Here is a 26,270-nt window from a genome sequence, read left to right as displayed (position 1 = left end):
AATGTATTTTGGCACAAATAATGAAAACGAATTTATTCAAACTTTTAAACTAAAACATCTATTGACAGTCGTTGTCAACCTTAAACAATCCAACTTGTCACCTACCTGTACCAAGACCATCTAGAAACACTAGACAAGCACCATGGATGTATGCTGTAGCTGTATCTAATGATTGGCTATCACTGTCCGTACACACGGTGTTAATGAAATGAACCCAGGATAGGACATCTCTGATACTGACTGTACACCTAGTCAACAAAATTTGGGAAAGTGCATTCAAATTTATTATACATCCACTAGATGTTACAGCACTGTAATTATCGTCATGACAACAGTATGTATATACGGTATGTGTGAAGGTGACTGACAATCTAGCAGTGATAAATCCACTAGATGTTAATGATCCTTCATTTTATCTAGCACATCAAGGGAAGATCCAACATTCCATGGAAGAATAGAACATGGATGGCAAAGATGTGCACTTCATATATTGGACTAACATGATTATCTTCTTCACCTGTAACTGCCCCCCCCCCCCCATATGATATATCAAAATAACCAATAGAGATAATGTAAGTGGATGATACTCTGAAACTCACAAGTTCTCTTTCAGTGAATTGTTTACTAATACATGTGTACACAATGAACAAAGATGTAATTCAATCCTCTTTCTCCGTAGGTGGTATTTTTTGTCCGCAACTAAGTACAAGTTGGGAGAAAGCGGATAAATGTTTAACCAGAGAGCAATAATATCTGATTCTGTAGGACACAAAGTAATGACATCATAAGTCTATACACAACATTACGATGACATCATCAGTTTGTGTTGCCGCTTTGAAGCAATGTGAGAAGACTGGATTGAGTCAAATAAAGGCTACTTGATAATGAAAATATCAAGTCAGAATTCACATATTGAGACAGAATATCCTAAAAAGGGTAAATCTATCAACAATGTCAGCGACTTTGAGTCATAGATAAAGGCATGAAAAAGACTGAAGATAGTACCTGGCTCCGACTTCATTGTTGGAAAACCATTCAATAAAGTCCATGATAGCATTACCAATACCACTGCTACCATCTTCTTGGTTACATAGCTGTAATCCTGATGTCAAGTTGTGTTCTATGATATTAACCAAATCTTCTCTACTGTTAGACTGTGGACACCATATCTCTGTGAAACGATTCCTCAATGCAGGTGACAACTGCATGGAGATAGAAATGATGTGATAGAAAACTGTGACAGATTCCAAATCTTGTCTGCAAAATGCATCTTTTGAGCAGTTTTGGTTAAGCACGGTCATTGTGGTTATCTCATTTTGACATAAAAAGTCATGTCAAGCATTGAAACGCTAATAGTTGCATTGCACACTATTTACATGACTTCTGGGAGAACAATAGCACTATAGGTACATTATGAAAAAATCAACTTACAAAGGCTAAATGTTTTCCAAATTGAACTAACACGTGAACTTTCACTCCATATCAAAATTAATGATAAATTCTCAACTATACCTCTTTCTTGCCAAAGTCACCTCCCGGATTCATGGTAGCAACTACTCTGAAGGTTTCCATGGCAACAATCTGCTCCACATCACCATGGATACTTTCCCCACTGCCTTTCTCAGCCAGCAGTAAAGTCCTCTCTGGTTCTAGAACACTGTTCAGTCTTTCCAAGACTGAGTCGTCTGCCAATGAGATCTCATCCACCAAGAAAGCAGCACCTTCTCTCATTGCTAACACCAGAGGGCCATCACACCATTCAAACAACCTCTGATTTTCTTCTGAGCCCTGTTAATCATACAAAATAACTTCTTTAAATATAATCAAGTGTGTGTAGTAATATTACAGAGAAATGATAAGTTATGTTAGGATTCAAACTTCTGATTGCAAAGGTTATCAATATAATCAAGGCATGTATTTCAACAAGTTTTATGCTGTGATTTTAGATCTATGTCCAACCAACCTGTGAACTGCTCCAACAGCAAGACATACCAAAAATATTCTTTTTTGATACATTGTATTTACCAGGTGGGTGGGAGGGGGTACTATAAAAATCACCAGTACCAACATGATTTGACTATCAATAGCCTGATTATTGTGCATAGAAACATCATAGAAAGATATCAGATGGTATCATTACATTCAGTGTCTCACCTCCTCTGATGTCCTGTGTCTGACAGGTCTAAGTCCTCCTAAGAAATCTGAAGTCTCTGTATGTAAATGACAATTGACAGTGTACAGTTGCTGTTTGGCCAGAGCAGCAAACAGCTGACATATAGTTGTCTTACCACACCTGGGTGTCATAGATAGAGAAAACAAAATGGTTGGTGTTATGGTTCATACATATGTTACTCAGTATGAAAAGAATGACACAAACCTGGTACAATTTCAGCTCGGAATAATTTCATTTCTACATAGGATCAAGTAAAATCTTTTGGGATGATACATTCCAAGCAAAATCTTTCTCTAAATCTCAATAAGAAATCTTCATATACACCATAACACTATAACCACCACAGGCTGCGTAGAAAAGTATAATTTCCTTGCCTGATACTTTACATGTTCACAAATGGTACAATACTCCTTTCCTTGTAATTGTACTGACTTGCTGGATGAAAGACACAACAACTGGCTCTAAGATCAGTTTTGGAATATTACGCCCAAGAAAAAAAATTGTGTGGTTCTGATTATGCTCAATTTTAGAATAGGTTGGGTAGGTAGATTTTTTATTTTCTTTTATTATATTTTTTTTCAGTTGTGAGTGTCTACTTCAGGTAGTTATGTTTTCCGTTGTTTTCCATATGGTCTCTGTGTTATTGGTTACTTCTCATCAGTTGTACAACCATTACAGATTGGAAGAATATTTTTTTAGGCATTACATGTTACATCAACTTTTTCATCCATCTAATTCTTCTAATGAAATCAAGTATCAGAACTACAAGATACCACACCACTTGCCTAGAATCTGTAACTAAACAGCTACCACAGGTTCACCATCAATACTACCAGAAATCACTTACCCGGTGTCTCCAACTAACAGCACAGGCTCACCAAACTTCATGGCCTGGCCAGCGAGTACAGCGAGTCTTCGCATACTGTGTGTCCAGACAACATGGGAGAACCCATCAGGTGGTGTCTGTATGACTTTCTGTAGGATTGGCCTGGCAGTTGTAGAAGTCCCTTCACATAGACTGAACAGCTTTCTAGGGTTCACTGTTCTTTTGATGTGTTTTTGTAAGACTTCCTGAATGACTGAACTTTCCTCTTCTTTCCTGACCTTTCCAGCAAGCAACATGTAGCCTGAAATAAGTGAGAATCAGTTATAAGCAGCCCCTTTTTAGCTACCAACACAACCTATATGCGTGAACATGTAAAAGTGACTGACAACCTAGCAGTGATAAATCCAATAGACGTCAATTATCGTCATGACAACATTATATCCATTTGTGTGAAGGTGACTGACAATCTTGTTGTGATAAATTCTCTAGATGATAATTATCGTCATGACAACAGTATGTATATATATGTGTGAAGGTGACTGACAATCTAACAGTGATAAATCCACTAGATGTTAATTTTCCTTCATTTTATCTAGCACATCAAGGGAAGATCCAACATTCCATGGAAGAAGGGAACATGGATGGCAAAGATGTGCACAATATGTGACTGTTATGTTGGTGTGGACAAGTTTGGTAAATGTTCTTTATTTTGAAGAAACAATGCAATGCACCATCACCACTAATACTCATGTATCTACAAGGACAATACCTATGTATAAAGTGCACATGAAAAACGTTGACTTTTCACAATTTACACACTTTTGCATTTGCCCATTTATTTAAATGTTTGTCTGTGTCTGTACAATGTTTCATATACAATATTCAAAACAAGACTTAAAGGCCTGAGATTCAATCCCATGTTCTTACAGTAGTGTTACCTTATCAGTGAAGTCATAAGGATTACATATGATTATTCTTTAGTTCCGAGTAAACTTTTTCAAAAACTTTCTCAGACATTTGTTTTCCCATCCAAATTTTAAACAAATTGTTACCTTCATCAGCTATATGTTGATCCCAGTCATAGAATTTCTCTGAGGTCTGTTTACTGGCCTGTCGGTATCTCTCAGCCCAACGGAATAAATCTCTCAGTGTTATATAGCCCTGTTTGCCAGCGAATACACCAGAACCCCTTCTCCTAGCCTGGAATGAACAGAATTCAGAACTGTCAATGAAATGGACAAGCTTTATATGACATGTATATTTCAAGTTTGAATATAAGTCATAAATAACCACAAGTGGTTATACTAAGCCAAATTTGCATCAAATTTTCAATCTTTCACAAAATGCTTGCAAAAATCAATGTAAAAAAAATCTCATGGCAAAGGATGACAATGAATCTATGTTATTTGATGCAAGCAACCAACTTTGATCTCGTCACTTCTTTATTTCAGAAATCTGGCAAATAGTGTCTTGAGAATGACATATCTAGCTATTTCAAAAGAGGGCATGACTACATCAAAGGGAATAGTTGTTTATACAACAGCTAATGTTACAATTGTTTACCAGGTTCAAGCCAAGTTGAACAAAATGTGTCATGACAATGTGCATCTATGTTGCGACAATGTAATGTCTACGTCACTGGTTCTGCTGTGTTCGAGATACGAGTCAAAATGTTCAAAATTGCCATTACTTTCCCCAGTTTTTCTTACATATTACTGGTGCTGGTATAATTAAGTTATTCTCCAAAAATGTTTTTCATTCAGCCAGAAAATACTCGTGACCTAAGGGGTTTGTCACTATGAGTCTATAGGGACTTGTAGTGACAAAGTCCCCTTAGGTCATGAGTATTTTCCTTGGTTGAATGGACAAAAATATTGGGAAATAACATCTAAATACATCTGATATATTCCTATGGCAAATCATTCTGACAGGAGAACTGCCGATCTCAGATCACACGAGTTTCCTCTCTTGAATATTTGGGTACCTGAAGAGAATATTACTACATAGGTGCATTATAAAAATAATGAACATTCGATTTCCTGGTCAACACCATAACCTCCGTTCCATGTGCTTCACATGCAGTACTATAATAGGCATACATGAGAATAAGTTGACATTCTTGTTCTATTTTGACCCTCTACGATAAGGTACAAAGCTATTGAATGTACTGAGAATTTCTTTCTACAGCAACAGTGAAGGCACAATTCTCTTTCATGAGTACAGTCATATCAAACACTTTCAAATTCTATACCAAGGGTCTCACCAAAGTCGTGTTACAAACTCACCTGTAGCTCTAACATAACAGCTACCATTCTCTTACAATAGGACAGTGGTATTGAACACCTCTGATGTAAAATGGTTTCCAACTCTAGACTTGGAATCTCATCAAAGTGAAGTTCCACAAACCGATTCCTGAATGCTCTGGATAACACCTAGAAAATATCAAACAACACATATGCATTATCTATTTGGAAATGGAATGATTGTGACACTTTCCTTCTCATTATAGCAGCAAATACATACATTATGTTCACAATTCTAAATGGTGTCTTTATGTATAACACTTTTGAGCAATGGAGTAAATAGTGACTCTATATGACAAATATGGCTGCCACTTGGACATATTCGATGTTGTTGTGAGACAAAATGCTGTGCATATAACCCCTATAACATTTCACATTTGTGCCAGGTTTGAATGAAATATACTATTACATGTCAGAGAAATAACATACATTGTATTATCGACAGGCACTGGGATTCCAGCCTTGCGCTGTACCTGAGGGAGGGGGGACAGGTTAAAATGGTGGTACGTAATAACACCTTCACAGTCAACAAAAGGTCAACCACCTACCTTTCTGCCACCATACAGACCAGGTGGATTTTGAGTAGCAAATAACATAAACCTGGCATGTGCTTTCACCGTTTCCTGTGTCTCTGGTATGAACAGTTCTCGGTTGTCATCAAGAAGCTGTAAATATATAAATAAAGTAATCTTGTCACATACACTAACATTAATTCAGACCTCAACACACAAACAATGATATTCTAAACTCTAAGCTTTGCCTGCTTATTGTTAATTCCCAAAAGAGAAACATTTTTTTTCTTTGACTTGCTTTGTCAACTATGCAGTACACTATTCACTTTGAGTTTGACTTCTTTTATCATACCTACCCTATTAAGAGCCTCCAGTACATCTGAGGGAGCCAAATTTAATTCGTCAAGAATTATCCAATAGCCTTTCCGCATAGCATCAACAAGAACACCTGGTAAGTTTGAAAAAGAAACAAAGATATTATCCAATAGCCTTTCCACATAACATCAACAACAATACCTGGCAAGTCCATAGAAACCATCACTTACATCAACCGTGCTGGCAATGCCAAGACAATTTTTAATGCCTTATAAGGCATGTTTTGACACTCTTGTTTTACTATTTAAGAAAAGTTTAAAGGAGCTAACAATATGTTTACCTTCTTTGAAGACTAACTTGCCAGTCTCGTCAGCAGCATAGAATCCAACATATTCCTGTAAATCGGTGTGTTCATGGTTGTTGACACGTACACAATGATTACCTGTAGCTCTAGCCAACCAGTTTACAAGACTGGTTTTACCAACTGACGTCTCTCCTTGTAGGAGTACTGGATACCTTCTGTATGTGAAAATGAGTAGATTAGTGAATATACATGTAGTTTCCTATTTGGGATATTTATTTTAAAATGATTTTCAAAGAATTTGTGAAGTCATATTAACTTAAGCTCCTGCTTGCCTTCATTTGTTACTACCAGTACCAATTTCTTTTCCTTTTCATTGTTTCATTTTCCCACCCCTCCCCTAGACCATTCTATCTTGCTTTGTAACATTCACACCATTTGTACAAATAGGGCTTAAATTTTAATATTCTACATGATGACTGTTCTCTTGTCTTTTTCAGATTTCATAATTCAAATGATCAAAATATTTCGCAGGTTCATTATTAGTGGTTTGCTCAAAAACTTCCAGCATTGAATATTTTTTTTATAGAATTTAGTTTGGTTTTAAAGATATGCTTCCCTGGTATGATACAAGAAAACAAGTGATCTGACTGAACACAAGTAGATGCACTTCTTCTCTTTATGTACAAAATAACAACTAACAAGTACGACCACAAGCAAATTCCTTCGACAGATCTCGACTAAACAAAACTTAGATAAAACCGTACCCAGCAGAGACAATTCTAGACAGATCTCTTAGGTTTGCCCTGACAGACTTGGTCAGAATGTAATCTCTTGGCAGGATTGGTTCATTTTCACCCATGGATACCCAATAGCCTTCCATTTTAGTAAAATGTCCACCTGTGGGTGGTGGCAAAGGTTGTTTTAGAACACTTTTGATGTTACTTCTACCAAGTATATGGTGACAGATGAGTTGTTCAACGACTGGGTGGGAAGCTCTGTCCAGCTGTGTAAGGAAGCTGAGGCAGAAACTCTGCGAAAAAATGTAGAAATACTAATCAGGCTATATTTATATATTTATTATATCAGGATACATTTAAAATGAACAGTAAACAACGTTTCTTTACTGTGGTACTATGTATGTGTGTATACAATCATTAAAAACACAAATGAAAATTGGCCTGTCTCGATAAAAACTGAACTCAAAGGGTTTCCAAAAAATCTGACAAGCTTTCGTCATGTTAAAAGAGCATCATCAGCAATTATTACAGAGCTGTGTACTATCACTTGCTTGTCAACAAACTAAATTTGTGAGCTGATTGGGTTTGTTCACCAAGTGATCATCAAGTACAAGAACAAATAGGAAGAAATCAAAAAATAAGAATAGCAGTTATCAACAGAACATTTCACCTGAAAAAATGTTATGAAATAATGGGCTTACCTCATACAAACACCTTGGTATATTGCCATAAGGATTGATAGCAGCTTGTCTCAATGCTCTACACAATGTACGTAAACTGAAAGCAAAGAATGCAATGTTTTTACAGCAAGAAATTACTAATGAAAGTACAACAATTTACACTTGGCTTTTTAAGTGACAAATCCTGTTGTGTCATGCAGTCACTAACACATCCACTGGTTGATGTATATCTTGTATCTTACTCTACCAATACGTTTATCAACTCACATTGGTAAATTCAGAGTTCGATTGATTCACTGACGGACTGACTGACGTATCAACTAACTGACGGACTGACTGACGGATCAACTGACTAACAGACTGACTGACTGACTGACTGACTGACTGACTGAATGATTGATTGATTGATTGATTGATTGATTGATTGATTGATTGATTGATTGATTGACAGATAGACTGACTGATTGGTTAACTGACTGACTGACTCATGGATTAATTGACTGATACTGACACAAAGTAACAAAGTCTCACCTGTAGTGGGGTCGGTGACCTGTTCCATCAGTTAATTTCTTTATCGCTTCACGTTTTACAGTCAAATAAAATCTAGAAAAAAAGGGGCAAGAAAGTTGACATTTCTAGTCATGATTATAATACACTAGGTCATGAGATATCACTAATAAACTGTACTAAAATCATATTTGTTATATCTTTATTTTATAATATAATATAAAATCAGGGGGAGGGGAGGGGACAAAAAGTTGACATTTCTACTCTAGTCTGGACATGAGATATGACTGACAAAATGTACTGACTAAAAATCCACTTTGCAAGAATGAATGTTCATGAACTCTCAATCTTATAGTAACAAATGAACATTTCTACTCAAAGAGAATCAAAACAAATTTTGCCGCCGAGAAGAAATGTTCATTTGTACCAAAATACAACTGTTTATCTTGGTTCAGACATTTTGTTATCAGTGCTATCTATTTGAATTCATCTTATGACAATACTGTATGCTTTCTGTGTTTGTAAACACATGACATTTGAGATTTTGTATCAATGAATAAAATTGTATATTGTATTCATATGTATGGCTGGTGACAGAAAATCATCCTACAGTTACTATTCTTACATCTCAGACATATTTTTCACATTAGCAGGAATTTTGAAATACATTCTTACACCTGCAGTTCATTTAAAGATTCATCACATGACTTCAAACACTTTTGGATTTATTTATAAATTGGTTTTTACTAGTACTACATATACTGTCCTCAACAGAAAACCTGGAGTGCCCACCAAGCAATGGTTAGTTATAGCAATCTCAAGAAAACTGACAAGTACACATACCTTACAATACCATCTACCTGTGCTGTTGTCAATGACAACCCCTTCAAATAACTGTTAACAAGAACTTTCAAATCAGCCACTTCTTCTAATTCATCAACAAAAAACTCTGTAAACCTGTCAACAAAAAACAAAAGAAATCAACGTACAAAAACAGCAGCATTACACTACAGTTATTGTTACAGTTCCTGTACAAATTACGTGACAAATTTACCAGGACCATAATTTTAATTTTACTGATACCATTACAGCAAAGTCAAATACCATTTGCCTGCCTGCAGTATGTATTTTAGGTTCAGTAGGCTGCAAAAACCCCCTCTCTCCAATATTCCATCCTTTTCTCTATAAAAAATTTCTATTATCAACCATTCAATGAGAAGTGATTTTTTTTCTCTTTTCAATTTTTTTTTACATACTCTCCAAAATTTCAGTTATACTGTATAAGGTCCATGAGGGTGTACAATCATCTGTACTATGCCATACCTGTTTCTGATTCCTGGAGGTAGATCTTTCTTGCCGACATCTGTTGCAGGATTCATACAAGCAAAAAGTCTGAAATTTTCATCTCTTATGACTGGTTCTGTGTCTCTGTAATAAAAGTATAATATTACTATAAATCATATGGGGGGGGGGGGGGGTGCTTGACCGTTATATTAGTATTTGACAATGAACAATTCTACAGACTTTCAACATATGTACATTAATTTTTATCATAATTTGTAACCCTCAGCTAGCAAACTGCTCATCATTAACATTTCATCACCAATTTTAATGTTTTAGATTGCCAAGATTTACCTTATAAATGTGTCAAGGTAATGAAATAGGAAAAAGATTTTTCATTGGTTGATTACGTTGCAATGATTTGGTGAAAAGGCACAGGAATTATGCTTGTGTGTACATTTATGCACTCAAGTTGAAATATTCCCATAATATTGAGAAAGACAGATCTGAAATTCTTTTGACTATTCCCATAATATCGAGAAAGATGGCTCTGGGCTTCTTTTTTTTTTGACTATTTCAACTTACCCTCTTTCTAATAAGACAACAGATCCTGATTTACTCTCTAGAAGTCCACTAAGACATTCTAAAGTTTCAGCCGTAGCAAGGTTAATTTCATCTAGTAGTACCCAATCACCATGCTTCAATGCTTTTACAAGAGTTCCCTGATGACGAGGCAAAAAAATAAAACTTGATTTAACAAAATCTAAATGATGAGAAAATTTCCAATTACAACTCCAGCAATCAGCAGTATTATTAGCTCTCACGGCCACTATAAGTTTTATCAGGACAATGTTCAATTTCGTGCCTTAATGTACCTAGTTGTATTTCAAGTTACCACTGCTGGTGAAGTTTGTTAAGGTTTGAAAACCCTGGTAACAGTGGTGGAGTAGCGTGGGAAATCAGTTGAATTTAATTTCCAATCTTATACAACATGTTGGTGAGGGACAGTAACAATAACAATACAGTACAATTTTGTACTTAGTACAATAACAGGTATTTTGTCAATTATAATTTTTAATACTTGTACACTAAGCTTACTACCATACACTCTCAATATTATCAATTTCTAGTCTTGAGTATCTTTGAAAATTCTACCATTTTTGAGAGCATTTTTGCCATCTTTCAGCACACCTTTGTACACATTTCAAAGTGATTCATACACACTGTATTACTCACCTCAATAAAGGAAAAAGCAAGAGCACTCTGTGCATGTTTGACTTGAGTCTTCAACTGTTGAAGTCTTTGACCAATCATCTGCCATTTAGACTGTGTTGATAATTCTTCTGAAGCTAGGGGGTTTATGAAGTAGAAATAAATTAACATGATATACTTCTTTTTGTTATTACTCAAAAATAACCAAAAGAGCACACCTAAGTTTGCACTCGAATGTAAAATGTATGAAGATGGAGCAAAAACTAATCAAAAACAAAATTGGGCTGTAGTGGATATCTTCTGTCAGAATGAAAATAGAACAGTTCAGGAGCACCTACCGACTGGTGTTTGTTCACACTTCTTTCCAACCTTTTCTACAACATGAGTCATCAATTTGAATAACTCTTCCCATTTTTTCCTGGCAAAGCAGTCCTGGATATGTCCTAAGAATTTGCTATTTTGTTTTCTGGAAAAGGTCTGACAGAAAATGGCTTCAAAATCTTCTCTGAATGGGGCAACTATCTGCCTTACATCCACTGGTTTGAACCTGTACAAACAAAAAAACATGTATATATATATCACATATCAAGCTCCTATGCAGTGCAATCAGTAGTAGCCATATTGGATTCGGCACTGCTGTTGACAAATAAAAACATACTCATGTGAATTTTTAATCTAAAACATGCATGACTGTTGAGAAGGACTAAAATATCACTTTATGGGTTCATTTATGCAGATGTAGGATGTATACTTATACTATGCACCAATGCATGCAGCCATCTTGTTTACTAGTCCAAAAGCAACCAAGTAGAAATCAAATATGGCCACTTATGATGAAAGCAACCACTTATGGGTATCAATATGCAGGATTTTAGTTCGTATGCAAAATTGGTCAACGCTAATTCTTGGCTGTGATTCTCAGCTGGACCAACAGCTTTGCACAGTTGTTGGCCCTTACGAATACAGCCAATTAAAATTGAAAACAAACAACTTTTCTTGTACAGCTTACATTCTAATCAAGTAAACTACATCCCAGCATTCAACTTACCCTCCAAGAAGATCAGTACTGTCACTTTGTTGATTCATGTTGATGACCTTTAACCTATGACCTGTGGCCTCTGCTAGATATTGAACTGCTGATGTCTTTCCTGTCCCAGTCTCTCCAACAAGTAACACAGGTTCATTATTGGCAACACACACAGCAACACGTTCCATCAGTGCTGTAGCGTGCCTTGTATGGGCAAAGGTTGAAGTCGTTGTCCTAGAAGTGAAAATATTTTATGATATTCAGAATGGGAATCATATTTACAGGTTATGCCAAAAAGGGTTGTGAAAGCAGTGTAGCTTCTCTTTCATCTTTATGATTTCACTTTATGGCTAATTTTTAGGCCAAAATTGTCTATCTAACTGATTGATGGTACTATGAATACATTTCTAAAGCAATTTGTGTTCTGTTACTATCTTCGAGACAAGATATTACTAGGCCTATAAGAGCTCAGATGTTCAAATTTTATGTTTTCAGTTAATTTTTCCAAGAGCAGGTTGCATATTAGAAATGTCCATCTTTTTTAGCACTGTCATTCAGACACCAAACAGAATTACTGGTAACCGTTATTTAGCCAATGTTAGATACTAAAGCTAACAAACTGTTGCTTAGACTTTTAGAGATGCAGTTCTGTGGAAGAAATGGTCAAACCTTCACCATGACAGTAACTGTACATGCTTACAAAAAGTCTACCAAAAGACAATTCACTTTCATCTTTCAAGGTCAACAATGTCTTTTGTCGAAGAAATAGTCGTATCCAAACCTACACAGTGATAGTAACTGTGTCTGTTTTCAAAAAGTTAACCCAAAACATGAATTACTTTCACCTTTCAAGGCCAACTATGTCTTTTTCTTTCCTCTTCAAGACTGCCCTACCAGCCTGCATGGTTGCTGTAGAGATATCAATGTTGGGTTTGTACTTTTCACACAGGAATGCAGCCTTTTCTTTGCTGACATTGATTCTGGATCCAATTGCTTCAGCTACGGCAAGTCTTGTGCTTGGCTTTGATAACACAGCACAGAAACAATCTAAAGCCTAAAAGAAACAAAAATTGTCAAAAATTGTAAATTAATGAAATAACACCTACAGGTGAACTTTTTGAATGTTACATGTTTGAACTACATATGAAGGTAAGTATAAAGTAGGTGGTCGGAACTTGCTCAATGGATAAGAATTTACAAATTGTGGTGGTCAACATCACCAAACTTGTGTAGCTGACAATACATACTGGGGAACTTTTTGACTGTTGCATGTATGAACTACACATGGAGAAAGACAAGGAAGTGGTCCAAACTTGGATACATAAGAGCTTACATCATGATCTTCACACGCAACACTGTGTGTGTCAACATACAAGAAATACATCAACAAAATGTGTGTATGTGACAATACATACAGGAGAACTTTTAGACTGTTGCATGTATGAACTACATATGGAGAAAGACAAGGTGGCAATGGATCTTGGGATAGGTAAAAGCTTACGCAGTGATCATGACAACACATTGTGCTTGTCCAACAAACAAACAAACAAACACATCACCAAAATATGTGTATCTGATGACCACTCAACTTGAGAGTCCATATGTAAAGAATGGGGCACAGACTTGATTACAAATTTGTGGGGTGTTGATAGGGACTGGTCATGTGGCATCATACATACCTCAACAAATACAACAACATACATAAGTAAAATAAATATGAAAAAAAATGTGATAAACGTATTGGTTATAGATACTATAGGGCTGTAAAGATTCAGAATGGTTTTTACCTCTTGGAAGACCATGTTGGCTGTAGAAGATAGAGACACATCAAAGTCTGTTACTATCCTAGCACACCATTTCATCAGATCTCTGCAAACAACACAGAAATCACATCAATTATGGACCCGTTTTTTGATTCTTACAAAAAATTGTACATCTACTTTTTCACATAAATCACTAGAGAGGTTTGTGGAGATAGTTATATTCTCGGTACAAAAGACTTCTTCAACAATGTCAGTAAAAATTTAGACTATTGATATTTCTATTCTTTGCCACTGTTTTGCCCAGAAAAAACTCCACTTTCTGGGGTTTTTTTTTGGTAATTGATAAATATATACTGTAAACCTGGAAAATTTTGCTAAAGAATTATTTTCACTTATTCTGCTGAAAACCAAAAACGCAAAAATGAGTAGTGACTAAAATGTCTTCTAATACATGTGCACACTGTACCAGTCTATTAATCCGTAAAAAGTAGTCTTTGAGAACCAGCTGAAGACTGTATATTTGAATATCACTGCAGGCCAAGTCAACCATGTCATATTCAGTTCCAATCTACCGTACTTCACCATCTAATGTGCACAAGTGAACAACGCTAGCTAGATGTTCACGTTCAAAGCTTTTGGTAATGCCTTCACATTTGCAGTTGTGTGAAATTTATTAAACACAATTTTCAGAACCATTACAGTCATTTTAACTTGATACATGGACTAAAGTTTCTCTATCAGAATCCCAACATAGGTTAAAATCCTCGATATTTTCCTTTTTCACTATTCACACTGCTAACTCACCTTGTTGATACCAGTCTGCCTTCATGGTGATGAAAGTTAACATTTACCAAATCTTCTTGACCTTGACCCTGACCTTCCTCGGTATTCACATCATGTCTGCCAGCAGACAACATACAATAAATATCTAACAATTTATCAAGTACAGTAGCAAGAGCTGGATACACAGTAAGGATAACCTGGAAAACATTAAAATAACATAATAACATTTACTACATTCAAAGTACAAAATAAAGGAACTGACCCAATGTTTAGGTAAATAAATACACCATTTAACTCCAGCAGTATATATAAGTAGATTTTGTCCAATTTTTTTCAATTTTTTTTTGTTTCAATTCCTTATTTCACCTCAGTATTGAACAATGGAATGTTATAACAGTGGGATACCATCAAGTTATCTATCTTTGCTAGTGTGTGAGTTTGCAGGATGTGCACATGGTGTGTTTGATTAACTCTGCACACTTTCTATTAAGTTCTAGGTTTGGTTCATCAATTCCAAATGTTAATACAACCTTGTGAAAATTTGCTTGAAATGTCGGTCTTAACTTTCATTTCAGGAACAGTTTAAACAACTCATTACTTCTAATACGGGATACAATCAAATATGGCCGCCACAGAAGCAAACTAGACTGCATGGTCTTTATTACTAACCTGATGTAGTTCATCCCTTGATAAGGGTTCTACACTTATCTTGGTCCACATTCTCTCTAACAGAACAGAGTTAGAATTATGTTGTTTAAATAATCCACCTGTACCTGTAAGTAGCCTGCAAAATAAGTCAAACAGTAAAAAAATATCAAACATACACTAAAAAAGTTTCATGTTCCATGAGCATTAATCAGGGACAAAACTCAAAATGACAGACGTGAGCATTGAAATATGTTGTCTGAGACTTTCATGTTGTTTGTTTGCTGATGGCAGTTTCCAAAATATTTATGATGGGAATTGGTTACAAGTGTTCAACATGTAAAAATCAAAATTTCACAACACTACATATTTGTGACAGAAACAGTTGTCTATCATTACATGTATGTATGTATGTATGTATGTATGTATGTATGTATGTATGTATGTATGTATGTATGTATGTATGTATGTATGTATGTATGTATGTATGTATGTATGTGTGTGTGTGTGTCTGTATGTATGTATGTATGTATGTATGTATGTATGTATGTGTGTGTGTCTGTATGTATGTATGTATGTATGTATGTATGTATGTATGTATGTATGTATGTATGTATGTATGTATGTATGCATGTATGCATGCATGCATGTATTTATGTATGTATGTATGTATGTATGTATGTATGTATGTATGTATGTATGTATGTATGTATGTATGTATGTATGTATGTATGTATGTATGTATGTATGTATGTATGTATGTATGTATGTATGTATGTATGTATGAGTAGTGTACAATTCAATTTTTTTGTAAGTTTAGCAACAACGCTGGTATGGCTTGTAATGTCTGACTTCTAAGTTTATCTCCAACTTGTACAGGTCACTGCTACAGACTGCAGTGTCTGATTGCTAAGTTTAGCAACACGTACATGTTGTTGCTATGGACTGACTTCTGTAAGCTTAGCAACAACTGCAGGAATATGAGACATACCTCTGAGATGCAAAAAGTTGAAATCCTGGTGCAGCTCTGACAGTGTCTCCATGTCCAGGAATAGACAACATATTAGATTCTAGAAGTGGTACAAGAACTGACACAACATCCATTGGTGCATAGTCTATGTCTTCAAGTAATATCCAATGTCCTTGAGTTACTGCCTGCAAAATGATACACCAGTCAATCATCACAGAATTCACAGACACTGTTAAATACAGATTGTATACAAAACACTCCAGTCGATAACATGATAAAAGGACCCTGATGAGTGAGTGCCAGTGAGGTGCACTTTGGTTATTAGCTGGATTATTTGTGGTGAAGCAAACAAGATTACATAGGATAATTCTTTTGTTAAAAGAGTTTACTGTAGCTCTGACTACCAGAAAGTTGTGTTTTTACCAAAATTGTAATCTAAATCTGACATAGTCTTTTAAAAAGATATGATCTCTGTATCCAAACTCTAAAGAACTTTAAACAAATCAGTGATATACTTCTTGTTTGCAGACATTGATCAAGAGAGCCTTATACCAAAAGTAAGTTGCCTTACAATGCAATGGTTATAACTATGTAACTTTACATTTACTCAAGAACAAAACTGAGTACTTACCTGAGTGAGAGCTCCTGGTTGCCATACAAACTCTCCTGGTACATCAGTACATCTGTATGTTCCAAGTAAAGCCTACAAATATAACAGTCACAAATACAAGAAATCAAGTATAACTCACACAAAGCCATTGCATGATTGTGATCTCGAGATGACCCAAGATTTACATTTAGTTACATTGTTCAAATGGCAGGTTCTGAAATACTTTGTAGAATACGATGCCTACATAAGCTTTTATCTTTAGAAAGCATATATTACTTCCTTCATAGAGATTCAAAACAGTATGACCATTGACATCTCTCAAAATATACTTCTATGAAGTTCCCCCTTCTAGTGGAATCCAAACCTTAGCACAAACACTGGTGTGAAATAATATATTCGCAAATACACATTCATTATCTGGGTTTCTGCCTTATTTTGTAATGAGGAGTGTTTTACCTTGCTATCTGTTTGATCACCAAGTTGTACTTTCATTAGGTGTGGTGTCTTAGTTCTGCCTGTAATAGCTGCAATGTACTCAACCAGTGTAGTTTTGCCACAACCTACGGGACCTTCTAGTAGAACTGGCTGACTGTTAGCAATAGCTAATGCTAGACTGTGAAGATTTCTCAAAGTTGACGGCACTGGTACAAGTTGCAAACCAGATTCCTCCTAGAAAAACAAAGACTCAGAGAGTCATGATTTTAGCCTGATATGGGGGAAGGGGTGCTGGGGGCCCGACTACCAGTAATGGCCACAGTTGGCTACTCAAGAACAAAAATTTCTAGATGGCTGATATGGGAGGGGTGCAGCCTGACTATCGATCATATTGGCTAATGCTGGACTGTGAAGATTCTCAAGTTGATGGGTACAAGTTACACATGCCTCCTCCAAAGACAACAAAGAACCAGAAAATAATCACTTCAAATTATCCCCTGTGATAGAATTACCCTGCAATCAAATGTCACTGACATTACTATATTATGCAAACAACATGGCACCCTTTTGATGAAACTACCAGTATATCATGATAAAGACATAACATTAACTGAATGAGTACAAACAGTTATTTATTTGGTTTTACTAAAAAATATACCAAAATGTACAGAAAAAACTTTTATTCAAATGTTTTTCGTTGAAAGTCATCAGCAGATTCAGCACATACCTCTATAGGCTGTCTCTTTGGTAACACTATACCACACACTGCTGTCACTGCATCACACAGATCACTGCTAACAATACTGCCCTGAGTATGCGTTAACATTTCCTGACCTACAGTTTCAATTTGTTTTGTAGGATTTGTCAACAATAATGCATTCTCTAGGTTCCTGTCTGCTATTTCATCGCACCTATAAAGAGAAACAAAATAATTACGACAATCAAATTTCTACTGTTAGAGGTCAAGAAAGTTGACCTGGCAATGTGCCTGCAGTTTACTGATGAAACTATACACTTGCCTGTTGCAAGCTGTGATGTTGAATCAGGGAACTACAGTCTATTTTACCTACTCACCTTTGACAAAAAATACTGTCATTAGATATATAGTATCTGCCTGTTCCTGAATGTAGTTTTTGAAGAAAAACTGGACTACAATCTATCAATCTAGCTATTCCATACAGAAAACGTTGTACAAGGTGAGTCGTGACTTACCTTAGTGAGAAACTTTTCATTTCTTCTTCTGTAAATAATTTTCTACAAAACTCTGTTTTCTGTAGCTCCGTCATTCTTAATACAATAGCCATACTTTGAGCAGCAAACCTGGCAAATTTTAAAGAGACTATTAAAAGATTCAATATTACCAAGATGTACAAACTCTACAGCACAGGCAACGCGAATTGAAGAATACAAAACAATTCACTTTTAGTATGGAAGAATGGCCAGTTATTCATATCTACCAGGTATTCACTGATGATTTTGACAAAAAATTCAAAAAGTGTAACTCTCACAAAAGATAACTGATTACTCATTTTAGACCGAGTAACTACTAAATAAATGAATTGTCAGTGTTACCATCTTGTCTTGGAGTCTTCATTTTGTAGTAGCTGCATAAATGGGCTCCAGTCCCAGATATCTCTGAATTTATCAGGTGCAATGAAAAGAAATCTAAAGGCTGTGACAGCAAGGTCCAAATCTGATGCACACTCTTTGTAACTCTTCTTGCTCTGTAAAGAACATATAAAACAATGGTTACAGTATACCTTCACTGCGATACAACGAATTTCATAGATTTTTCCAACATTTTGACTATCACTGCCTCTGGTGTGTACAAACCAAATGATACATGAGTGAACCAGTAGTAAGTTCTACAAATTTGCAAATGTTGGTATCTAAATCAAAAGGCTGTCAAAACTTTTCTATTATCTCCCTCCAAAATATACTTCCTTTTTTTGTTCCTTCTTTCATTGTCTCATGAAAGTAATACAAGTCTGAAGGGTGGTGAGGTCTATTAATTGTGTCACCACCATGAAGTATTTTTGTCTACCACAGTGATCAGTGTTTCTGCTAAATTTGGGGACCGCCAGTATTCACAGAAGGGGGAAAGGGGTAAAAACTGCATAGTTTCATGGACAATTTACCATACTTTTGTTTGGGAACCCTGGTACATTTTGCCTACTTACTGCCCTTAGAAAAAAGACTGGTAATGATGGACATATGTACCCTACATATTATGTGCTAGGACATACATGCAATGTACACACACACATAGTAAGTCCCAAACTGTCATGTATTCTAGCACACACATGCACATACACAAGCACGTGTATAGTCTAGTTTATAAACATCCTTGTGTAAGTGCAGGCCTGTGTACACACAATGCTGACAGGTTATTACAAATTACACCAAAATTTTTCATTCACTTTACTTTCTAAGTATGCATAAAACAGACCTTTTTCTTTGGTGGTTGTTGTTCTGTGTTTATTCTGTCTGATAATCTTTGGAAGAATGGAGGAGCAGTCTGAAAATATTTCATTGAAAATCTGCAAGTATAATCCAAAGATAACACAATTATAGAAATCTATAAAAACATTGAGTAACTACTGTTAAAGTAGCCATCTTGGAATCTGTAAGTTACCAATTTAAACTTTGTCATTTGTTTCTGAATGACTAAAATCCTTTGTTAAGATTCGAATCTCCACTGTGCCCTAGTAAACCCAGTTGTATAAATGGGGACCTGCTAGGCCAATGGCCATGTGAAGAACTCAATCCTCTGCATGTAAAAGGGCTGCAAAGAACTGTATGTTTATGAATTATGAAAGGGACACTGCCATATAGGTCTGTGTGAATATGAAATGACAAGGTCAGTCTGTTAAAAATTTGGGCCTGAAGGAGAACATCTCAAGAAACGTCTCTAGAAAACTGTTTCAGTGACCTTATCCTGCCACAGCCATTATCTGTCACTTCATTTTAAAAATCATGATGGCAAATAGTAACACAGAATCACTTACCCGAGTACATCTGGTGCTACAAATGTCAACTTTGCCATTGCAATACATAGTTTTTCGTGTGAATTCAGACTCAACTTTCCATCATGTCTACTTAATTCTCGCTCCAGCAAATCTGTAATCAATGACTTAAATGCTCTACCAATTGGGATGGTACAATTCGGTGATACCAAATACTTGGATAAGGTTTCTAATATCAAATGTCTGTCTTGGGGAGTCCATATCTGAAATGAAAACGACATAAATTAAGGTATGGGAAGCCTATTTTCTGAAAAACATAATAAAACAGCTGCCATAGCATGGAGTCCTGCTAATGCTATATGCTGTCACACTCACAAGTCTACACTTTATGACATGCATTCAAATTTAGAATACTGAAAATCTACGAATGGCATTCAGTTTTGAATGGACTTAAATTTTCTCATCACCATAATATCAGGGAGAATGATACTCCCAACCCCATTACTATTAGTTTAGTGCTATCCTTCATCGCTGAGGGGTTGGGAATCAAAAAGTGGGGTTCCCAATCAAAAAGAGACGTGCTCTAACCAAAGTGGCGCCCATTAAAAAAGAGATTAGTCGCAGACAGCCTAGTCCCTATATCATGATATTATTACGATTTACACCTGCACTGCTTTAGTTAGAGACCCAGAGACAAGCTTGCAGGCGGTGGACGCGTTTCGGGGAAGGAAGGGAAAATGCAAACAGGACTAAAAAGATGTGTGATCTCTTTTTGATTGGGAGGACTAGATACATGTAGATCCATGTTCAAACACACGCCACGTATTCCATAATCCATACTATGTGGCAAACACAAGCACCATCTCTGTCCATGGTAGTATTAATACATCCATGATCTGTCATACCCGATTACCGCAATAGTGAGAATTGTTTCTTCGCACACTTTCATCACTATGAAATACATGTCGCAAATTTAATAACACTTACCTGTTTAGCTTGAAAAGCTTGCAATGTGGAACGACACTTTTCATTGGGAACGCTTTCCGTTACTCGATCAAGTGCCACTGATATGTTTGTCTTCAAATTCTCCATTTTTGCTTTTCCAAAATCGCTCGACAAGGGATAACAAATGTCCTTGTTCGCTAATATAATAATTATCTCTGTTGAGATGGGATGAAGGGTACAACTTGGGTAAAGGTTGACATATCTATACTACCACGAGGTATGACCATTTCGACATACTGATTCGCACACATGTGTTCAACGAGCACGTGGATGTTAAAGGTTATAGCGCATGCGTATATTGATACTAACCCACAATGCACTGTGCAACTTCGATGAATAAGAAATTTCTTTTTAAAATAGCGGATGTGGACTCACAGAGAACCCAGAAACCACGTGACAAACAAAACAAAACAAACAAACAAACAAACAGACAGACAGACAGACAGACAGACAGACAGACAGATAGATAGATAGATAGATAGATAGATAGATAGATAGATAGATAGATAGATAGATAGATAGATAGATAGATAGATAGATAGATATACGTATCTAGGTATACCCCCACGAGTATCTGTTTATTTGCTGGTTCATTTAATTATTTTATTTGTCCCTATACTTGTCGTTCGTTCGTTTGCTTGTTCATTTGTCATTTATTTGATAGTTTATTTATTTGTTTGTTTTGCTTTGTTTTGTTTGTCACACGGTTCCTGGGTCCCCGTGTGTAAACTACCATTCCTGAGGTTAACCTGGTTCAAACCATGAGCAAAATATTTCGTGCCTGCCCCCCCCCCCTTCGACCATCAGAAATTTCAAGACCCGTTCGCATCCCAATTATTTCCGTATCCCCTTCCGTTTTCTCTTCAGCACCCCCACCCTCCTGTACATTCTGCTTGTTCCCTTATGAGGAAATAAAGTGTACATGTTCCGTGGTTGGGACTACGTTTTCCTTAGAATTTCGAAGAAAGACCACGTAAGTGAAAGTTACAAAAGATCTACCCATGCTTGACGACCTGTGGTCTTAAAAGCCCATATAAGGAATCTTTCATCGTAGTATTAATTGTTTCGCTACAGACTTCTTACATCATAAATGAAGGTGTGGAGCCCAAAGACACCTACTTCGAATCTAACACTTTGTGCTGTGATCAGGACAGAGACGCTAGACGAGAAGACATCAGCATTGCAAAATGGGTTTTTCGACTGTCAACTTCATGTTTTTCCTGCTTCTTGGAGCTATACTGACACGTCAAGGTAACAAATAACCGTCTATGATAAGTTACAGCTGTAAAACGCTCTGTTGGGTTTCAGTTATCACATACTGTCAACATCAAGTTCACGTTTAAACTTTTGAGACACACTTAATATTTCGTGAATATTTTGTGAATGAGTTAGTATAGCTGAAGCTATCAGCCACACCTGTGGACTTGTTCACCAGTCCGGCACTCACGACGATACGACGAACGAAGAGATGATATCGGGTAATAATCTCATGATATCTATTCATCGTCTCTCAGTATAAAGTGTGCCGGGATGTGATATGAAAATAGTATTGCTTGGATTCGATGCGTGCGATGTTACATGTCATTGAATTACATTTGAAGCGATGCTGGATATACTAGTAGTAGAACTTCGGAAATCTAGCTATCGGCACGAAGCATCCGTAGTACATGTAAGTAGACTTATATATTATTATCATGATTTTGTCCTTACAGTTGAAAGTCTGAATTACTGTTACTCTGGAAACCCTGGAACGTGTCAGAATGGAGGATATTGTGTTCAAGATGACATCTATTTGTACCACTGCCAATGTCCCTTGTGCTATATTGGTGACTACTGTGAGGTAAAACAATCAGGTAATGTACTTTGAACGTAATGAAACTCATTTGTTATAGACCAAAACACCAGTAGCAGTGATTACACTGGGAACAATGCAAGGCTATATAGCTACTGTTCATAGGGAATCCAGAGCAGTCTGACACTTCCACTAATTCTACGTTGCACAACTTCTCTAAAATATTGTTATAAATATTCAGTTGGGTAAATCGGGCTTAGAATATGTCGTAGTAGAGGTGGTGGTGGTGGTGGTGGTGGTGGTGGTGGTGGTGGTGGTGGTGGTGGTGGTGGTGGTGGTGGTGGCGGCGGTGGCGGTGGTGGTGGTGGTGGCGGTGGCGGCGGTGGTGGTGGTGGTGGTGGTGGTGGTGGTGGTGGTGGTGGTGGTGGCGGTGGTGAATATGATGGTAGTGTTGGTGGTGTTGGTGGGATGCATGGGTGGTAGGGGAGATGATAATCGTGATGATGATGATGATGATGATGATGATGATGATGATGATGATGATGATGATGATGATGATGATGATGATGGTGATGATGATGATGGTGGTGGTGGTGATGATGGTGGTGGTGGTGGTGGTGGTGGTGGTGGTGGTGGTGGTGGTGACGACAATTCCTCTTCTGTCAATATGCTTATAAGAACTCATCCCTTTCGAATTATAGGTTGTTCTGAAGAATCTCAAACCACAAGAGCTTCCACGGAAACGACTAGGAACCCCACAGTGCCTCCAATAACAAAACAGGTAACAACAGAGAAAACAACCGTGGAACTACAAACTACAGAGCGGCAAACATTTACACAAACTTCCCCTCAAGCTGGGTTCACGACTATCGTCGACGGTGCCACCTCCAAGTCCACCGCTACAACTACACGTACAACCGGTGGTAATAAGATTAGTGACGGTGGCTCACAATCAAATCTGATCGAAATTTTGGCGTATTCATTTATTGGTCTTGGCATTCTTCTAGTTGTTGGTTTTGTGCTTGTATGCGTAATGGTTTATAAGTTTAAGACACTGAAAAGAGACGTCAACAACAAAGGTGAGTAAATCCGAAGTCATCACACACTTGTTGTTACCATAACACGAAATGGGGTCTATGTTGTTACCGATTTCAGTTACCATACAGAGGTCCGATTGAATACGTGAAATAGTAAAGTATAGGCGCCTGAGGCATTGCATCGTCAATCCTATCACCTGTATGCACAGGGGCAGACTTCTACAGTAGGTATTTGGAGTGGGTGCGGCCGACCGGGAAGGGGTGTCAAAAACAGAGGGGTCATCATGGTTTAGTAATGCAAGAATGGGGAGTGGGGGCAGGGGTTGTCATTGCATTTCAATTTTGGTAAAAGGGGTGGGATGATATTTTCGAATACTTTTACTGTCACGAAACACGATCGACTGTTTCCATTGCCCAGTCAACCTCTTCAAACAACACTACAACACGCTTCATTAAAAAGAAACTGTGTTCCTAGTAGGTTAGTTTACATAAATTTCGTCTTTTATCACTAGACGATTGTTTGTTTGTTCCAACCAAATCTCAAAACAGCATTGCCAACATCAATACCTTGAAATTCAACCAACATGTGTTATTTGGGATCAATGACCAATGTGTCGATGTATAAAAGATGCTAACAAACAACATTCTAACAAATAACGTTACATTTCCCCAATTTCTGTTTGTAGCGGTATTACCCGGTCAAAATGGTAGCTCCCGAAGTTACGTGGTGAATTTAGACCACCAAATATCTGCTAACCAACCGGCCCAGCCAGACGTACGGAATTACGACTACGCAAGTCTACATGGTCATCCTCCCAACCCCAACAACACGTCTCAGCAGCCAGACGTACGGAATTACGACTACGCAAGTCTACAGGATCATCTTGCCAACTCCAACATCACTGCTCCATATCAGATAGTTTACCAGAACACCAGTACTGGGGGCCGCACTTCGAGCAATGAGATTCTGGCCACCACCACTACCACCACTACCACCATCACCACCACCACTTCAGCAAGGGGCAGATTACATATCCTCTGTTGCCAGTGAAGCGTCAGTGAGCAGCACGCCATACGTATATAAGTATTTGCTATTTAATAGCGACCTTTCACAGCCACAGAGTGAAACTAGACGAACAAGTGACGGCAACTAATCTGGAGTCGAAAATGTCGCACTTGAGGTGGAGGGCTGATGAGGCATGCAGTACGTCCCTTGGTTTATAGACACTGACTTCAATATATACATATATGTAGCATTCGATGTCTCATTACATCCGGAAGAGTATGATATTTCTACAGTCTTTATACTTTTATACGAAAAACGTTGACTCATTGAAAATACAATTTTTTTTTATTTACAAGTACTGCACCTTCGCAGTAAGCTTACGAGGTTTGGATAAAGATCATCACTTTATCATTATTTATCACTTCATTTATACTCGGTAAAAGAAAGTGGCACAACAGCGCAAATATATCTGAGAGTTTAAAAGTAAAAGTTTTAATATAGATATGCAATAAATAAATTCATATCACAATACACAACCAGTACAGACACTAATAGGTGCACGACAACAATAGGTAAGGACACTGTGCAGGGGAAAAAAAAGGGTTCAGAAAATAAATTAAATGCTATACACTTTCAGAAATAAATTCACAAAATGTATATTAAAGATAATTATTTTCCATTCTTGAGTCTGTGTTTGAATTGTGTGGCCTGCAGAAAATCATTGTTGAAATGTTTCCAAATCACCTTTGCCAGCTGGTAATTCCTACACGACGCATTACGATCATACAAAAATCTGTGCTACCCCTGCTGGGCGAAGGGTAAACTACCCATGGCAGAGGTAATCCATCCCAAATTGACAGGGAGTTGCAATTGGTTAGTTCCTTTAGATAATTGCTCATTAACCAAACATGGGAGTACGATAATGTCAACGTGTTTATATGAATGCAGTCAGGGGTAGCTCAGAGTTCTGTGCTAGAATAATGCTAAAGATTTGTGCTAACGATTGCAGGCCGTATTTAGTTTTTCAAGATTTTTACTGTAAGATATTGAGATTTATCATTATATGGTTAATCGTGCTAGCTGACAACTATATATGTTACAATTATATTATTAGGTGTTACATTATTTAGATCACTCTAGTTTTTGAGAGATTTTCATTTATGTGAGTGAGTAGGTGAGTGAGTGAGTGTGAGTGTGTGTGTGTGTGTGTGTGAGTGTGTGTGTGTGTGTGTTTTGGGGGGCACGAATGGCCCTAGACTGTAAGATACGTCGTGACGTTTCGCCCTCACCGGCCTCCTCTCACAAGGGGTTGGCCGATGTTTGAGGGCGCACCGTCAAGGCGTACCTTACAGACTAGAATGTCCCTTTTTAGGATTTAAAA

At 37.0% G+C, this 26,270-nt stretch overlaps 2 protein-coding genes across 2 annotated transcripts in view; one reads left to right on the top strand and one right to left on the bottom strand.

Annotated features, from left to right (window-relative positions):
• LOC144435009 (midasin-like) overlaps positions 1 to 21,141 on the bottom strand; it is a 74,395-nt gene extending 53,254 nt beyond the window's left edge. Inside the window, 32 exon segments of the mRNA XM_078123543.1 lie at positions 106 to 248; positions 1,006 to 1,202; positions 1,513 to 1,788; positions 2,155 to 2,293; positions 3,021 to 3,300; positions 4,052 to 4,199; positions 5,285 to 5,431; positions 5,851 to 5,967; positions 6,171 to 6,262; positions 6,470 to 6,648; positions 7,198 to 7,463; positions 7,872 to 7,947; positions 8,382 to 8,453; positions 9,201 to 9,314; positions 9,681 to 9,785; positions 10,224 to 10,360; positions 10,875 to 10,987; positions 11,189 to 11,397; positions 11,899 to 12,111; positions 12,717 to 12,931; positions 13,665 to 13,746; positions 14,445 to 14,620; positions 15,093 to 15,207; positions 16,060 to 16,223; positions 16,670 to 16,741; positions 17,105 to 17,317; positions 17,811 to 17,994; positions 18,296 to 18,403; positions 18,656 to 18,807; positions 19,533 to 19,623; positions 20,092 to 20,312; positions 21,037 to 21,141. Coding sequence (XP_077979669.1) covers positions 106 to 248; positions 1,006 to 1,202; positions 1,513 to 1,788; positions 2,155 to 2,293; positions 3,021 to 3,300; positions 4,052 to 4,199; positions 5,285 to 5,431; positions 5,851 to 5,967; positions 6,171 to 6,262; positions 6,470 to 6,648; positions 7,198 to 7,463; positions 7,872 to 7,947; positions 8,382 to 8,453; positions 9,201 to 9,314; positions 9,681 to 9,785; positions 10,224 to 10,360; positions 10,875 to 10,987; positions 11,189 to 11,397; positions 11,899 to 12,111; positions 12,717 to 12,931; positions 13,665 to 13,746; positions 14,445 to 14,620; positions 15,093 to 15,207; positions 16,060 to 16,223; positions 16,670 to 16,741; positions 17,105 to 17,317; positions 17,811 to 17,994; positions 18,296 to 18,403; positions 18,656 to 18,807; positions 19,533 to 19,623; positions 20,092 to 20,312; positions 21,037 to 21,141 — 4,921 coding nt within the window.
• A 980-nt stretch (positions 21,142 to 22,121) lies between these two features.
• Positions 22,122 to 25,549, top strand: LOC144435305 (uncharacterized). Its single transcript, XM_078123900.1, has 4 exons — positions 22,122 to 22,305; positions 22,767 to 22,907; positions 23,548 to 23,925; positions 24,570 to 25,549. The coding sequence occupies exons 1-4, from the start codon at positions 22,242 to 22,244 to the stop codon at positions 24,932 to 24,934; spliced, it is 948 nt and encodes a 315-aa protein (XP_077980026.1). The 5' UTR covers positions 22,122 to 22,241; the 3' UTR covers positions 24,935 to 25,549.
• Positions 25,550 to 26,270: the final 721 nt, after the last annotated feature.

This window comes from Glandiceps talaboti, chromosome 5 (assembly GCF_964340395.1).
Source record: "Glandiceps talaboti chromosome 5, keGlaTala1.1, whole genome shotgun sequence".
Taxonomy (NCBI): domain Eukaryota; kingdom Metazoa; phylum Hemichordata; class Enteropneusta; family Spengelidae; genus Glandiceps; species Glandiceps talaboti.
The sequence above is the reverse complement of the archived record's forward strand: the minus strand, read 5'-3'. Positions and strand labels throughout refer to the sequence as shown.

Bases quoted from the DNA above. Each gene is read 5' to 3' on its own strand.
- LOC144435305 (XM_078123900.1), top strand. From the start codon at position 22,242: ATGGGTTTTTCGACTGTCAACTTCATGTTTTTCCTGCTTCTTGGAGCT. The intron at 22,908-23,547 runs GTAATGTACTTT...TTCGAATTATAG, and splicing joins CTGTGAGGTAAAACAATCAG to GTTGTTCTGAAGAATCTCAA. The intron at 23,926-24,569 runs GTGAGTAAATCC...TTCTGTTTGTAG, and splicing joins AAGAGACGTCAACAACAAAG to CGGTATTACCCGGTCAAAAT.